Genomic DNA, 16,511 nt, shown 5'->3' with positions numbered 1-16,511 from the left:
CACCATGGGAGAGAGAGATAAACCACATAGCTACCGGTAGACCCTCAGCCTCGGGGGAGAACTACTCACTCCTCATCGTGGGAGTCAGCAATGTCGATGGAGATGGCGGTAGAGTCGATGGAGATGGCTCCGGGGGTAATTCCCCGTCCCGACAGGGTGCCGAAACAAAGACTTTCTGTCCCCCGGATCTTGTCTGCGACGGCGGCGGAGCTACGGAACTTTTCTTGAACGGAGGCTTGTTGATTTAGGATTTTTGCATCAGGAGCTTTATATAGACGGAAGAGCGAGGTCGGTGGAGGCCTGGTGGCCCCAGACCACCCCTAGGTGCGGGCTAGGGCCAGGCCGCGCCTAGGCATGGTCTGGCCACCCTGTGGCCCTTCCTCGACTCTCCTCTGGACTCCGTCTTCCTTACGGTAAAATAGGCACTTTGGCTTTTGTTTCGTCCAATTTTGATAATATTTTCTGTACAAATTTTCTGAAACCAAAAACAGCAGAAAACATGGAGCTGGCACTGTGGCATCTTATCAATAAGTTAGTGCCGGAAAATATATAAAAGTGCAACGAAGTGTTAATAAAACATAGTGGAATTGGTGTAAAATAAAAATGGAGCATAAAAAATTATAGATACGCCTGCGACGATATCACCGCGCGGACATGTGGACAGCGCCCCATGTCCGCGTGTCCGTTTGGGTCGCACGCTGCGCCCAACACGGCCAGATTTGGGTCGCGGCCATGGAAGTTGGTATTTTCTTTAAATTCACTATAAATGCATAAAAAATCATAAAAATATATAAATAAGTTTAAATACTCAAGATTTATTACATAATATTATTGTTCACTTATTCAATGACAAAGTATTATTCAAAAAAAAATGTAAAATGATACAAATGGCCTAGGCATTGTTTTCTCTGGGATTTTCTTCATTGTTGTTGTTTGCGGTAGAAGTAGTCGTTGAAGAGCATGTCATGGCCGTGTTCTCTTTTGCGGTCCAAGACCGTCGCGCGCTCCGGCAAGGACCCCTGGTACACAGGGATCTGCGCGACATTGTGCTCGTGGATGATCAACGTAGCCTCCGTGAGAAAGTCGTCGTCGGACTCCTCGCATGACGACGTGTCGATGAAGTTCTTGAAGAAGAACTCGTCGATGCTGTCCGATATGATCTACAGATGAAATGGGATAAATTTTAGTTTCGCCCATTTCATCGTACACCTCGCAGGCAGAGGCAATCCAATACTGACATAGGGACATGGAGGCAATGGTCGTCCCGTCCGACTTGCGGCCTGGAAGCATGGTGCACGAGTGCTCACCTCTAGCGGCAACGGCGAAGCTGCTGACAGCGGGAGGTCTCGCGATGGCGAGAGAACAACAACGTCGGCGACGGCATCCTCCAACGCCGCTACGAGGCCGCGAAAGTGCGGGCCCGCCTCCTATGCTTCCGCACCTCTTGTCAGAGTCTCGACGTCGGTGGCCGGCGTCGACGGCGGTCGCAAATCGCCGGTCCTGGGGTGACGGCCGAGCGGGGGAGATGTGTGCGAGGGGGGTGTGTTTTGGGAGGCAGACATGCGAGCCAGGGGAAGACAAGGGGAGGACACGAGCGGCCAGCCCCTGATGTCCGCGGCCACGCAAACGAGATCCAGATTTAGGCCGGGTTTGGGTCGTCTCGAACGCCGCGGCCATCCGTTTTAGAGATGGATCAGCGCGCTGGGCCGAGTTTTTTATCTGTTTTAACCCATCTAAACGCGCGGGCGCGAAATGGGTCGCCGCATTGGAGATGCCCTAAACTCGCATGGGAGGATGATCTCCGATTCTAGTTGGGTTCAGGCTGATGAAATCAGCCTTGTGGCTGCCAGTCCGATATGAATATTGATTGCTTTCAAAGTCAGGTTTACAATCTGAAGTTAAAATATTTTGAAGTTTTAAAATGCCATATAAAGTCCGGACATTGCTTTTCTCATATATGCATGCATGCAATTTTAAGGTCATGTTGGAAGTCCAATGCACACACGTTTGAGCCTTAGTGATGTTCGACTTTACATATGTTCGTTTAGAGAGGGCTTTGTATAATTTTAAGAGTGGCCACACCCACACTGGAATAGACTTGGAGAAAGTCATCTCCTGGCCGTTGATGCAATCGATGTCTGAGTGCTTTAACTTAATAGTTTCTCTTTCAACACTAGGGTATAGAACCTGATATTTTCCAAAAGTAAAAGGTCATAATTTAAAATTAAAAAATATTACAGGTACATGAAGATAATTTCTTTGAACGTGTAAAATTTGTTAAAAGAATTGTGTTGCAATTGTGGGTACATAATAATCACCAAAATGTGGCTCTATGTAAATCGACTAAAACATTAAGTTTTGGTCTTTACATTTTTTGTAGGTCCGTATGCATATAATTATTTTAAATTTATACATACATTAGGGACATCTGGAGGAACTGATATTTGTCAGTTTTTAAAGTGAAAAAGAAAGATTTCGACGTTTTAGAAAACTGGGCTACATAATAACATGTAGCCCGGGCTCTGTTTGCGGCTTTCTGGTAGAAGGGTCCGGGGAAGAGACGGAGTGTGCGCGCGCGACTGATGGTAATGCGATCTTGCGGGCTGTTAGCGGGCCGTGCGGCGCGGCAGTTTTACGCTACTATGAACGCGGTCGGCCCAGCGTGGCGGCTCGTCCCGCACCACTTGAAACGGTCCTGATTCGCCCTAATCGCCGCCCCCGACCCCTTCCATCTCTGCGGCGGCGGCGCCGCTGTCCCCGGCTCCTCCCCCCTCTTGGCGTCCTCCTCACCGTCCAGGACGTCCAGATCGCCATCGTCCTCCCGTCCCTCTCGCCTTCCAGTTCATCGTCGTCGCCGGCCCTCTCGCCCGTCCAGCTCCTTCACCGTCTTGTGCTGCTCTGGTGACCTTCCCCTTCCACTAGCCGCTGCAAACCACAGCCCCACATGCCCCGTCTCTTGCTTGTGGCTTCTTGATTCAGCTTATGTGATGTGTGGAGTGATCTCGCAGGTTATTGCTCAATGGTAGGCTGGCGGGCGGCGGGCGCTCGTGCCCTTCTTCGCCGCCTCGGCGCGGCGGTGGCGGAGAAGCAGGATGGCCGTGTTTTCTCAGCCAGCTATAGCAGCAGTTGCAGCAGGAGCGCGAATGCCCCATTTGGCTTGGGTGCGTGCATCTTCATTTCCTCACTGTACAACTGGGCAGCTCTGGTGTATTTTCTTTTCTTGTCGAGGCTAGTGAAAATGTGGGATTCGGAATGTAGGAACAAAATGGCAAATTAGTGTTGAGTAATCATTCACGCCTTATTTAACAAACATCAGCAGGCTGCATACACCCACACACTGGGTGTTGGTACTATGATCTTTGTTTGGTTTACTTGCATCCTTGCTTTGATGAGCTCTGATACACTACAAGATGTTGCTCGATACTATCAAAACATTAGTCTTCAAGGTGGATCCACACCTATCTGTTTATGCCTTATGTTGAGAATCGTTTTTAGTAATAATTGTAGTTTGACTCTTGATATTTTGACGGCTTTCTAACCATTTTCTTGTACCCATGTAGGCCAATATACAAATTTGTTGAGGGCACACACCTCCAGGGGAATTCCATCCAACTTCCATCAGCTGATCCGCAATGCTGTAATGCACTTTTCCTGGTCTTCTTCAGTTTCTTAAAACTTACCAGCATATCCTTCTGTTGGCTACTGTTTTACTTTTGGTAGTAACTAATATTGTCCCGTTGCAATTGACTGCCATTGAGCCAGTTCTGGAGAGTGGTTTCATAATCAGTGACTGTTATTACATTAGCTTATAGACACCATTATGATCACATTCCTTGATGTCACAAAACATAATGACATGTATTTTATCTGTGTTTTCATGGACAATTCGTATTTCAATGTAGGGAATATCAACCACAAGAAACTTGCTTGCTGAAGATAATGCTATGGTTCCCGTTTCTTCTCCTTTGACATCTCCATTGGGTAGTTCAGAAGAGACAGACAAAAAGGGCGCAGTGGTAAAGAAACTGAAAGTCCAAGCCATCAAGAAGGATATCAAGCAGGTAAAACCATCTCACTAGTAGTTCTATTCCTTTAATTCTCCTAAAGTTTGAGTAAAGACATGCATACAGTTCTGAGACAGCCATGTTGAGTATGAAATTCCTGTAAACTTCCCCTTATTATTTATGTCACCAACAACAAACTTGTATGCTGAGAATCATTCATTGAGCTGTTTGACGCACAAACAGCAGATTTATGAGTTTTGCCGCTTTCTGATGGCCATATCGGTCCGTTGATGGGGTACATAGCAAATCACACTGGTAGTAACGATGAAATTATACAGTTTTCAGTATATACATTCCTCTTTTTAGAAGCTGCAGTTGTTTCTTAACATCCACCAAAATGTCTTTTATTCATTGCAAAAGATATATATTGGTTGGATAATATTTGCTTACTTCACGTCACTGGAACAATGAGCATGTAGGAGATTATTGCTGCCCAGGAGACGTCATGAACTGTTGTACTGCTCATAGTCTTTTACTAGTGCCATAAAGATATATTCAATTCTTTAGTTCATCTTGATCTTTCTGGTTGTTGTAGAGTCCCAAGAAGGTGAATCTGGTAGCCAAGCTGGTTCGAGGAATGCGCGTGGAAGATGCGTTGTTACAGTTACAAGTGACGGTTAAAAGGGCTGCGAAAACTTTGTACCAGGTTGGGTAATTAGAAGAATTGTACATACTCAAGTAACTATACTGCTTTCTGTGATGGAGAGTGATCATTGATGTTTTTCATGACAATTCTTCCTACCAACCACTGTAGGTGATCCATTCTGCTCGCGCCAACGCAGCTCACAACCACGGATTGGATCCTGATAAACTTCTTGTGGGTAAGATTGCAAAGAATCCCAAATTTACTTCCTATCTGCAATAAATTGATTCTCATTCCTTTCATCTCCCTACCCTTGATCCTGCAGAAGAGGCCTTTGTTGGGAAAGGGCTTTATCTTAAGAGGTTGTCTTACCATGCCAAAGGGAGGTGTGGTGTCATGGAGAGACCTAGGTGCAGACTTACAGTGGTGGTCAGAGAGGCTACAGCCGAGGAAGAAGCAAAAATTGCTAAGCTCAGAGTTAGCAACTACAAGAAGCTAACCCGGAAGGAGAAGCAGCTCATGCCCCACCGGCTTATCGAGGTCAGCCCCAAGTGGGCTCGCAAAAGGAAAGAGGAGTCTGGTGCCACAGAGTAGTATGAGTTTTCGTTTTCCAGGATCTGTCTTTCAACTCTGGTCCTGCAGCTGGAGAGTAGCTGCATATTCAGTCTTCTAGTTATCTGGATTTACTGAAGAACGACCATGGCTCTGAAGTGAAATAATTGAAGGTCACATTTGCCTGAGTAGTCTTTGCTCTGTTTGTGTCATCTGTATGAAATCCTTCCAAGATACTTGTCGATTCTGCTTTACAACGAATGACTTTTCCTCTGGTGTATTGTTCAGCATGTCTGTTCCTATAGATGTCGTCGTATCTGTTTGTGATCGAGCAGCAGAAATGGTTATCCATATTCTTGGCACTTACATTTTATAGTCTGATCTTTACTCATGATCCAACATCCAGATCATAATTACGTTGCTTTAGTAGGGAGGGCATCTGCCTGGAGCCTGTTCAGTCGGCTGATTTTGTTTCATGGAGTCTGTTCCAGATGAAACCTGCTGATGCTATCTGGAGTGCGCTCCATCCGTTGTTTCCTGTTAGAAGCCTACATGTCTCCCAGGTCAGAACAGCCAATTAACACCATGAGCTGGAACCCCAGGGGGTTAAATGACCTTGATAGATGAACCACAGTACATGAGAACATAGCGGCCTCCGCATGTCACATTGTTTGCCTGCAGGAGACCAAATTAGAGACCATCTCCGAATATGATGCATGCTACCTTTGGGGGCAATGATCTTCCAAACTTCATCGAGCGCCCGGCTATTGCCACAAGAGTTCCGTGCCACACTACAAACTTGCGAGCTTCAAGAGATCCATTTTCAAAACTGTAGATTCACATGGAGCAATGAGAGAGTCAACCCAACTCTTTTTAAGCTAGATGCCTTCTTTTGTAACATGGAATGGAACCTATGCTTTCACACACACGTCCTCCATGCTATATCATTATCTTTGTTGGGCCATTGCTCCTTACTCCTCGCCGATGACTCTGGACCTCAACGTCTGCGTACCTTCAAGTTCGAAAACTTTTGGACTCACATTCCTGGATTTGAGGAGGTGGTGAGCAATGCTTGGAACGAGCTAGCCATTCATGCTGAGCCATGCCACATTCTTTTCCACAAATTGCAACGCACGGGAAATAGTTTATCCACTTGGAGTCGAGGTCTATTCTCCAACACAAAGGTCATGTTAAACGCTGCCCTCCTTGTAATCCTCCAACTTGACATCACCAAAGAAAGTAGGGATCGAGCTCTCGCTTGATGAACATGACCTTAGAAAAAGATTAAAGAAAAAGGTTGTCGGGCTTTCAGTAGTGGAAAGAGCGAGAAAGAAATGGTGCGTGCGGATTTCCAACATTAAAGAGGGAGACACCAACACACAAAAATTCCATTTGCGTGTCAATGCGAGAAGAAGAAAGAATCACATTCACATGCTAAAGCATAACCAAGGGTGGGTCACCGATCATAAGGCTAAGGAAGAGATCATCCATGAACATTCCACAACGGTCATTAGACGTGCAAACACGAGATATCAAGACTTCAATTGAGAAGAGTTGAATTTTGAAGAGGCAAACTTTGATGGACTTGATGATCCATTCACCAAAGATGAGGTAAACAAAGCTATTGATCAAATGCCGAGGGACAAGGCGCCTGATCCGGATGGCTTGACCGGAGTATTCTTCAAAAACCGTTGGGAAATAATCAAAACCAATGTTATGCAAGTTATCAACATCTTCGGAGACCTCCAAGTTGCCAATCTTCATTGGCTAAACTCGGCCAACATTTCCCTTTTTCCAAAGAAAGTTACGACAGAGTACATTTCATATTTTCGTCCAATTAGTTTGATCCATGCCATCATAATCATTGCCAAGATTCTTGATGTCTGCCTTGCGCCGCTCGTGAATGATCTTGTTTCAAACCCGCAAAGTGCATTCATTAAGAAGAGCAGTATGCACGATAACTTTTTATATGTCAAGAACTTGGCAAAGAGATTTCAAAGAAGCAAAACTCCCGCTCTTGGTTTGGCGCCTACGAAGTGGGGATTTCCAATTCCTAGAGGACAAGGTGGCGGGAAAACTGCCAACTTGGAATGGAAAATTTATCACCACCGCCGGGAGCACCTCTCTTATTAAATCTGGGATTATCTCCCAAGCCATCTAGCACTTGACACTACTCATCGTCCCTACGGGTACTATCGAGTACATCAACATGCTAGAGTGGGCTTTCCTTTGGTCAGCGGACAAAACTACGAGTGCTCAATGCAAAATAAATTGGGAAAATGTGAGTTGCTCCAAAGCGCTTGGCGGGCTTGTGGTCCAAAATATTGATAAGTTTGCAAGGGCCTTCCATTTGCGGTGACCATGGTTAGAATGGAAGGATAAAGAGAAATTTGGGTTGGTTCGGGCAACTTGTGCACCGCCAATGACATGTAATTTTATTACGTCGCCACCACAACCACGGTTGAGAGTAGGGAAAATGCATCCTTTTGGGAGACACCGTGTCTGGATGGGAAGAAACCAAAAGAAATTGCTTTAATTCTTTTGGCATCTAAGACGAAGAAATGGAGCACTAAGAAAGCCATGGAGAACAATGCTTGGATCGGTTAGATACATATGAGTAAAGTTTTCTCCATTGACCATGCCACCCAATATATGGAGCTTTGGAGGCAACTTTCTCATGTCCAAATTGAGCATGGGGGACATTGTTTGGAAATTTACTTTCAATGGGCAATACACGGCGGCCTCACGGCAATTGACAAGTAAGTGAGTGATGGTTTCCGACGCTCTCTTGCAAAGGGGGAAAACTCCGCAATTAGGCCAACCACGCTTTGCTATGAATTGCGCTTATTATAAAGCGCAATTCATAGGAGAAACATGTACTAACATCAACCTTATGGTTTGGAAGGTTTGGGCACCCATGAAGATAAAATTCTTCGCTTGGCTTGCAATTAAAAATAGAGTGTGGATGGCTGATTGGCTAGCAAAGCTTGGTTGGTCTAATTGCGGAGTTTGCCCCTTTTGCAAGAGAGCACCGGAAACCATCACTCATTTACTTGTCAATTGCTGATACACCACACGCCTTTGGGGCTTCATCAAAAATTGGGTCGGATTACATACTATTGATGTCCAACAATGGATGGGCCTCTCTGATGAGAGTTGGTGGTTCAAGATGACGGGCGACTCAACTATGAACCGCAAAGCGTTGGCTTCTCCAACATAGTCACATTACTCACCTCTCGGGAAATTTGAAACGAGCGTAACGCAAAAGTTTTTCATAACAAGCATGCCCCTCCTTTGATCTTGCTCGACAAGATCAAGAAAGAGGCTCGGATTTGGATAACCGGAAGAGCAAAAAGTTTGAGTGATTTGATGCTGGAGAGTAATCCCATTGTAATTTGCCTTTGCTTTCATGTAAAATACTCTTCTAAATTAATCAAATGGGCCAAAGCTTTTGGCCTCGTTTAAACAAAAATCTTTTGTTTTAACATTTGGAAGTTCATAGTCTGATCTTTACTCATGAACAAGGTTGGATCAAAATTTTTTTTTTTTTAACAGGAGAAGGGTCCAAAGGACCCGAAGCTTCGATTAACTCGGCAGGTTACAAGTTACAAGCAAGACCCCGAAAGAAAAAGAAATAAGATTACACAGTAGTCCTTGCTTTTTTCAAAAAAGACCTCGCACAAATTGTGGAAACGCGATCAAGTCCTTCTCTGCCGACACCATTGTTGACCTTGCAGCGACGGCCACCTCCTCCACTCCGGGGACGAAGCCACTTGGTGTAGAGGCGGCGTTGAGTGCCGTGCTGCAGGCAGAAAGTCCTCCGACGCTGGAGGAAGAGAGATCCTGTGAGATACAACTCAGCAGGCGCGGAGTGGCCCTGTTGGCCGAGAAAAGCAACGGCGAAGAGCGCCGCCGCTTGGGAATCTCCGCAAGAGAAGCTTCGTCATCTTCTCCACCACCCCCAGATCCCGCTGTTTCCCAATCTTGGTCACCACCACGGCTACCAAAACGGAGAAGAACAGCAGCATCCAGGGGCAGCAGCTCCACGAACCACCACCTCGTCGAAGAAGAAAGAAAGGTGGCGCGTTGCTTTTCCCCCTCACCTCCACGGCCGGCCAGGAGAAACAACCGCACACCTTTAGTCGCGCCGTACCACCTCCCCCCTCGCCGCCATGGCCGGCCAGGAGAAGCTTCACAGCGCCTTTCTTTCTCATCAGACGGTGGCCATCAGCCTCTGCTTTATTTGGGGAAGCGGTGCTCCATCCCTTTGCATCCTGCTCCGACCAACAGAGCAAGAAAAGCAGAGAGATGAACCCTAGGCTTGAGATCTGGCTGGGGAGATCCCAAGTTCCGCTCCATCTACTAGGCATAGAGCCCACAACCGGCAAACAGCCGCAACTACATCTAGTATCTACACAACGGGCAGCTCCTCCTTCTCTTCTCCAGACGGCGGCGCCGCCGGAGTTAAGTCGGAGGAGCCCCCGGGGGAGAAGAAGGGCTCTCAGTTACTGTAGATGTGTGAGAGGGAGGAAGGGGGAAATGAGCCGGTTCCACTGACATAGGCATCCCAAATGGGCCTGCCGAAGATAGTACCCGGGGTTTACTGAAGGCCCACTACCCGAAGAATAAGAAGATTCGGGAGCCCAAGATATATCAAGGAAAGTCAAGAGTTGTAATAGGAAGTGTTATTTGTAATCTGGCGGGATGAGTTAGAAACCGTCCCGGACTCTGTAACTTGTATAGCACGAATCCCTCGGCTCCACCTCCTATATAAAGGGGGAGTCGAGGGACGAAGAAAGGATCGAATCATTGTCTACAAACCTTAGTTTTCATAATCGTCGAGTACTTTTCGGCTGAAACCTTCGAGATCTACTTACCCTCTACTTCCAACTAAACCCTAGCCTACAATCCATAGGCATTGACAAGTTGATACCTTGTCAATTGGCGCCGTCTGTGGGAACTAGAGGCGTAAGGATCTGATCTCGATGGCACGCTCAAGATCTTCGACATCGTCAACCGCAAGCAACACAATGGATCGAGGTAAACAGATCGCTGCTGGTCTTGTCGATTTTGTTCCTCACCCACCCTCCCGTTTGGATGCATATGTGTATCTGGCGGAGCCCATGGAGATGACGTTCGGAAGGTTTCACTTTCGCGTCGAGAAGGAAGGATCGTATCGTGTCGAGATTCCGATTTCGTCGGGATCGTCGGTGGTCGATTCCGATTTTTCAAGCTATGCACCATCAATCGAGTCAGGAGAAGAAGAAACCTCGGCGACACGTTACGTCAGCACAAGAACAAGAGAGAAACTCGCCAAGATCTTCAACGACATGTCGTTTGAGTCATCTGCGGACTCATATATAAGCGATGGCTCAAGCGATGTCGACAGTTACGACTTCATCGACAAATCCATCACAGTAGGCAAGGTCTTCATCAATCTCAACGATGATGTCACCAAACCCAACGTAGATCTGAGTACAAAGTATCATCAGATTTACGCCATTGAAGATCAAGAGGAGACATCTGAGGCTTTCGACAGTCTGGGAAATCCATACGTCGATCCCTCCAATCTGCGACAAGGCCTGGGCAACAAATACGTCGGGCCAGAGCCGCGAGATAGAGTTCAACTTTCACAAGCAGCGTGGGACAGAGCCGCGAGAGCTATGAACGGTACAGAACCAATGGCTACCACGGCCACACCAGAGGAATTGCAAGCATATCAATATAGGCTCGCACGAGCTGCGAGGGAATTGGAAAAACAGACAGCTGAGTTGAACAGGAGAAAGGAAGCAGCTTCTGCATCCAGCAGGAGAAGGGCAGATCTGAGTCGACAATCTAGAACTTCGGGTGATAGCCACAGGGAGGCTCGGAACAGAGGAAGATCAAGGTTAGAGTCGAAATATAGTCCTTGTAAAACTTCAATATACTGAAACACCCGCGAGTTTTCAGACGCACTCTTTTCCTTTTTCGGGGCACCGAGTGGGGCCGGAGAAGGTTTTTAATGAGGCGGGCTCGCGGTGCTGCAATATAATAAAGATAGTGTCAATATACCTTTCTCTTTATCGACATGTTCAAAGTCTTCGCTCCGACGAATTTCAATATAGTCCATCAAAAAAGAAAAAACCTTGCCTTGGTATTAAAATACCTCGTGAGTCAGTAAAAATACAAAATAGTACTCAATAAAGAAGCTCGGGGACTCATATTCGCCATAAATATATAAATGCCTTGGTTCAAAACCTCGCAAATATATAAATACAGTAAAGAGTCACCGAAACACTCGGGGGCTAGACGAACAGAGAAATATAATGATTGCTTTACAATATAGTCATGGATTACAAAGAAGAAGTATCTACAAGAGGAAAATAACTAGTCTTGATTCAATATGTCATCAAGAGTAACTCTGTTTTCTTCAGGAGCAGCACCAAGAAAATCGGCATAATGGCCATCGGCAAAAAAGTCGGCGTCCATCCGAAGAAGGTCCTCAATCATTTCTTCGGCTATAGGCGTAACCTTCGTGTTAATCCTGTCAACACCAACTCTTCGACGTTGTACCTTTTGATGAACTTTTGCGACAACTTGGGTAAGGTCAAGATTTGAGTGGCAGATCTGGAGCATGATAAGAGCAAATCTGGCGCCAACTACCAGTTGAGCTTTGACAAAATCATGGATACTGCGAGCATCCTTGAATCTTTCCATCAATTCAGGGAGAGTTTTTGGTTGGACGTTCCGAGGAAACATGGAGTTGTAAACCATGGACAAGGTCTTGGTACAGAAGTCAAGGAAATCGCGAGTTTGAGAGGTGCGATCTTGGAATCTGACAATTTGTCGGGTCCTCTCTGGGGTAGCCCAAAACAAAGAACCATGGTCCAGGGAAAGGTTAACAAGGAGGTTCGTCCTAGCATTTACCCTCTCTTCCTCGGCAGCAGCATCAGTAAAGGAACCTATCAAAACAACGAAGGGGAAACCTTTAAGAGACATAGCATGAGGATGAAAGATATCGGAGGATGAAGCAAGCATACCCGACATATCTGCACTGGCTTCATTCATTAATTCGAGCATGAAATTCTCTCGAGTGGTTGCCTTTTCAGCCTCGGAAGCAGCAATTTCCTTAGCAGCCACGGCCTCGCGAGCTTGGTGAAGAGCACCTTTTTCGGCTTCAGGTGACTTACGAGATTGCTCCTTCATCACATGTGTTTGCTTCTTCGCATACTGAAGCTGCTGTCGAAGCTCATCCAGTTCTTGCGACAAGGTATCGTCGACAGGTGCCGGATCGGCAAAAGTTCGCGCGAGAAGAAGAAGGCGAAACATCGGAAGGAGCGGAAGATGGAGTATAGTTATCAAATATCAACTGAAATTTAAACAAGACAACATCAAACAACAAGCAAAGATAGAGTTTTCATTGATCTCTCGGAATAATTACAAAGGCATTACAGTGGAGCTAAGGAAGTACGTGTCGCCAAATGGCTACTTTGGCGACAAGAGCAAAAGAAACATAGAAAGAAAAATAAAGAGGCATGCAACTAGACCTCCGGCCTTGATGAGCTAGGAGTCGACGCTGGCTTGATCCCGAGATAGGCCAAGATCTTCTTCGTGTTGGGCTTGGCTGCCTTAATCAACGACCTCCATCTTGATTGCTCTATCTGCTCGGTGTCGCCAACTTTCGTCCAATCAACAGCCTGTTGACTGTCAGCAACCAAAGCGACAGTGCTTTCGACAGCAATTTTCATATTTTCTTGGCGCATCTTCAGTCCAAGGTCTTCCGGTGTATTGAACATCTTGGCAAGGTTGAGGAAAGTCGCAGGCTCCTCTTTCTTCGGGAAGAAGTAGGGGAACAATGCCGACAACACTGCGCTAGCATTCGACACACCTTCACGAATCTCGGATCCATGAAGCTCCAGATAGGAAAGTGCGTCAAGGACCGGGTCATTGACAGGATTCGTCAGATCAAAATCCTGGTTTGTTTGGGCTGTCAAGGAAACAAAGCATTAGTGAAAAGACAAGAAACAACGATTCTCATAAAAATAGAAGGGATCAGCAAAATTACTGAAAGTGCGGCGACTCTGAGTTTTCAGGCGCTTGAGGATTCCTTCTTCACGAGAAGCTTGCGCAGCTTTGTGCTCATCCAAGGCAGCTGTAGCATCCTCAAGTTTTTTCTGCAGTTCCTCGACACCAGCAGCTTTCGCCTTGGCTTCATCAGCTTCGGCCTTGGCTTTGCTAGCAGCGAGTTCGGCTTTCTTGCGAGCCGCCTCACTTTGCTCAAGTTTTCGAGCAAGTGCGTTGGCGCGTTCGTTGGCCTCTGCAAGTTTCTCTGTCGAGATATGGAAAAGAGAGAGAAGAAAGATCAAAATCGCGAAAAGCAACAGGAGTAAAAAATCAAGGAAAAACAGCAAGTATAAAAGTCGTTACCTTCGGCTCTATTAGCATATTCACGGTATCCAATAAATTGGGAACCGATGCGGAGAAGATCTTTGATCATAGGCTGTTCAAGGTGAACACAGCAAGAGAAACATCGGCATGAAAAAGAGAAAAGGTGTGAAAAAACAAAATAAGGAAAATATAGATGTCGACAAGCTTACATCATCTAAGAGCAGAGTCGACAGACTGCCCAACTGAGGGGTAGGTTCAACAATCTTTTCAACCCTTGTCCTTTTTGGTGAAGGAGCAAGGGGGCTTGATGGTGGAGTAGTGGTGACGACGTTTTGTTGAGGAGGCGAGGTTTCTTCTCCTTCAACTAGCGTGTCGGAAGCAAGTACAGTACGTGACGTGCTTGTCCGAGGAGCCACGTCAGTAGTTGGTACTTCTTCCTCGTCATCACTGTTGATCAAAAAATCGGCAGCATAAAAAGCAAGACAAGATAAATATTTCGAGTACAAAAAAAAAAAAAAAAAGGGAGAAATAAAGACGACTTACGAGCTGACGAGGGATTCAACATAAGGATCGTAAGCTGCCTTCGGATGAGAAGGAACAACTTCTTCAGCCTTAGAGGTGCCAGAATCCTCGGCATCAGTCCTTTTCCTTTTGTTCCTTGGAGAAACAGCAGGAGGAAGGGATTGCGTCGACTCACTGGCTTCAGACTCAGCTTCTTTTTCGTTAGAAGCCGCAGATTTGTGAGAACCCGCGACTTCACTTTCAGGAATAGAAGAACCTTGAGTATCTTCGGCAATGATGGCCTGTTCTTCGACTTCTCCATCCTCAGGAAGAGGAGGAAGGGAAGCCATAGTAGGATGATTACGCAAGAAAATAGCGACAAAAGAAAATTAGCGAGATACCAATACAATGAGATGCAAGGAAAAGTTTAGAGCAAGACAGAAACTCGAGAAGACAAAATACCTCGGGAAGAGGATTGGAAGCACTGTATGGTTCTACTCGACAAGAGGAGGGAATAGGATCCTTCTTGGCTAGTCGAGAAACTCTTCGAACCAATTTCTTCAAGTCCTTTACAGAAAGATCGTTGGAGATTCTGTTGGCGTCGTTTTGCCGTAGTACGTCCAAAGGGGATTTTTGCGAGCCTGAAGAGGCTGCACTCTAATCCTAAGGAAGTAGGCGATGATTTGAACACCGAGACAGCTCTTTGCCTCGAGTGTTTTGAAGCTGATGAATACGAGACATGAGTGCCTCTGTCGCCTTTTTCTCTTCCTCAGAAGCTTCGGCATCCCAGGAGCGGCGGCGCTGAATTCTGGCATTTCCGTCGAAAGGAACTATGTTGTGTTCAACGGAGTTGGCGCTTTCTTCGTGAATGTAGAGCCACTTTTTGCGCCATCCTTGGACAGAATCAGGAAATTTGACGTCGAAATAATCGACATCAGTACGAACACAGATAACAACGCCACCTATGTTATAAGTGACGTTGTGGGAGCCATTGCGGCGGAGGCGAGAAAATGCGTTTCCACGAGCCCAATTGGGAGGGATTCCGAGGAAGCATTCGCAAAGTGTGATGAAAATAGAAATGTGAAGGATGGAATTGGGGGTCAAGCGGGTGCGGTTGAATCCCATAAACGAAAAGAAGGCCGCGGAAAAAATCGTGAATTGGGGTCGAAAGACCACGGATAAGGTGATCAACAAAACTAACCCGGTACTCCATTGGAGGCTTGGGGTAGCTTTCTTCGCTGGGAAAGCGGATGGCGTCTTCCTTCTTCATGAGGCCAAGCCTCTTCAGCATGTTGATGTCCTGGTTGGAGATTTTAGATCTCTCCCACTCAAGATCCTCGGCGGCCATCTTGGATTCCGGAGTACTGTGGCGAGTGAGTCGCGTGCGCGGTGGCATCAACGGCAATGGGCAGAGCAATGCTCGTGAGTGCGGATGATCGAGAGAGAGTTGGGCGCAGGGGAAGCTTTGCGAAGAGGAACAGATGAGCGAGCGCAAGCGAGGGGATGAACGGAGGTTGAAGAAAGGTTTATATAAGAATCGGGTGAAGCAAAGGTGCGCCGTTGGATGAAGAAATCGTCTGGTGAAAAAAGATCTCCTAGATACAAGGGTAAAAAGGTATTTTTACTGAGATAGGCGTTACCGTACGTGCGCCGAGAAAAAGCGGAGGACGTGTGTCCCCCACTTGCACGACGTGTCCAACGTGGTGGAAGCAATGGACCCACAGGGCAGAAAAATCACGACTATTCAACAGGGATGAAGTAAATTTGGTTAAGGGAAGCATGTCGACAAGGAAAATAAAAGAAGATTGGCGACAGGAGAATTATTAAATACTTCGGGAGCCTTTGATCAAATACAAGTTTTTGCCCAAATGCTCGGGGGCTACTTCGACAAAAAGTAAAATTTTGAGTATGGCAATATAGAAATTGCGGGAGCCTACAACCAAGCACAAGTCCTTGGCTGTAGCCTCGGGGCTACTCCCATCGGGAGCGCTGTTCGCGCACCCGAGAGATAAAAAAAGAAGAAGAAAGAGATCATATTGGGAAATAATGATAATATAGCGACAAGGTGGACTAAAATGTTGAGCCTACAACCAAGCACAAGTTCTTGGTTGTAGCCTCGAAACTACTCCCATCGGGAACGCTGTTCGCGTGCCCGATGAAATTAACAAAGGAAAAATAGAAAAGCAAGAGAGTATATTTCGAGTTATAATTAACTCTACATATACTCCCATCGGGAGAACAATATAAGTCAAAATTGACTCGATAAAATGTGCCATTCCAACAGCAGGAAAAGCACTCGACAATATATTCTCAGAACGCCGAAGTTGCGATCAATTTCTGAATGCCGCAAATTTGCGAAGGTAAGACCCCAGATCCGTTCTGCTGGGCGTGGCATCGCCAAAGACTGCGCTCTGCTACCTTTATCCGTATCAACAGATACGAAG

At 46.3% G+C, this 16,511-nt stretch overlaps 1 protein-coding gene and 1 long non-coding RNA gene across 2 annotated transcripts; one reads left to right on the top strand and one right to left on the bottom strand.

Annotated features, from left to right (window-relative positions):
- Nucleotides 1-795: 795 nt before the first annotated feature.
- On the bottom strand, nt 796-1,539 carry LOC127330689 (uncharacterized). Its single transcript, XR_007869389.1, has 2 exons — nt 1,308-1,539; nt 796-1,160 (listed from the first exon to the last, which is right to left on the bottom strand). It is a non-coding gene; the product is annotated as an uncharacterized lncRNA (long non-coding RNA).
- Nucleotides 1,540-2,672: 1,133 nt separating this feature from the next.
- Nucleotides 2,673-5,472, top strand: LOC127336279 (uncharacterized). The gene is made up of 7 exons (XM_051363070.2): nt 2,673-2,901; nt 3,009-3,161; nt 3,561-3,637; nt 3,903-4,061; nt 4,600-4,710; nt 4,819-4,885; nt 4,973-5,472. Exons 2-7 carry the CDS (start codon nt 3,020-3,022, stop codon nt 5,239-5,241), a joined length of 825 nt encoding a protein of 274 aa, XP_051219030.1. The 5' UTR covers nt 2,673-2,901; nt 3,009-3,019; the 3' UTR covers nt 5,242-5,472.
- The last annotated feature ends 11,039 nt before the right edge of the window (nt 5,473-16,511 follow it).

This window comes from Lolium perenne, chromosome 2 (assembly GCF_019359855.2).
Source record: "Lolium perenne isolate Kyuss_39 chromosome 2, Kyuss_2.0, whole genome shotgun sequence".
In the NCBI taxonomy this organism is placed as follows: Eukaryota; Viridiplantae; Streptophyta; class Magnoliopsida; order Poales; family Poaceae; genus Lolium; species Lolium perenne.
Note: the sequence above shows the minus strand (reverse complement) of the source record. Positions and strands in the feature narration are given on the sequence as shown.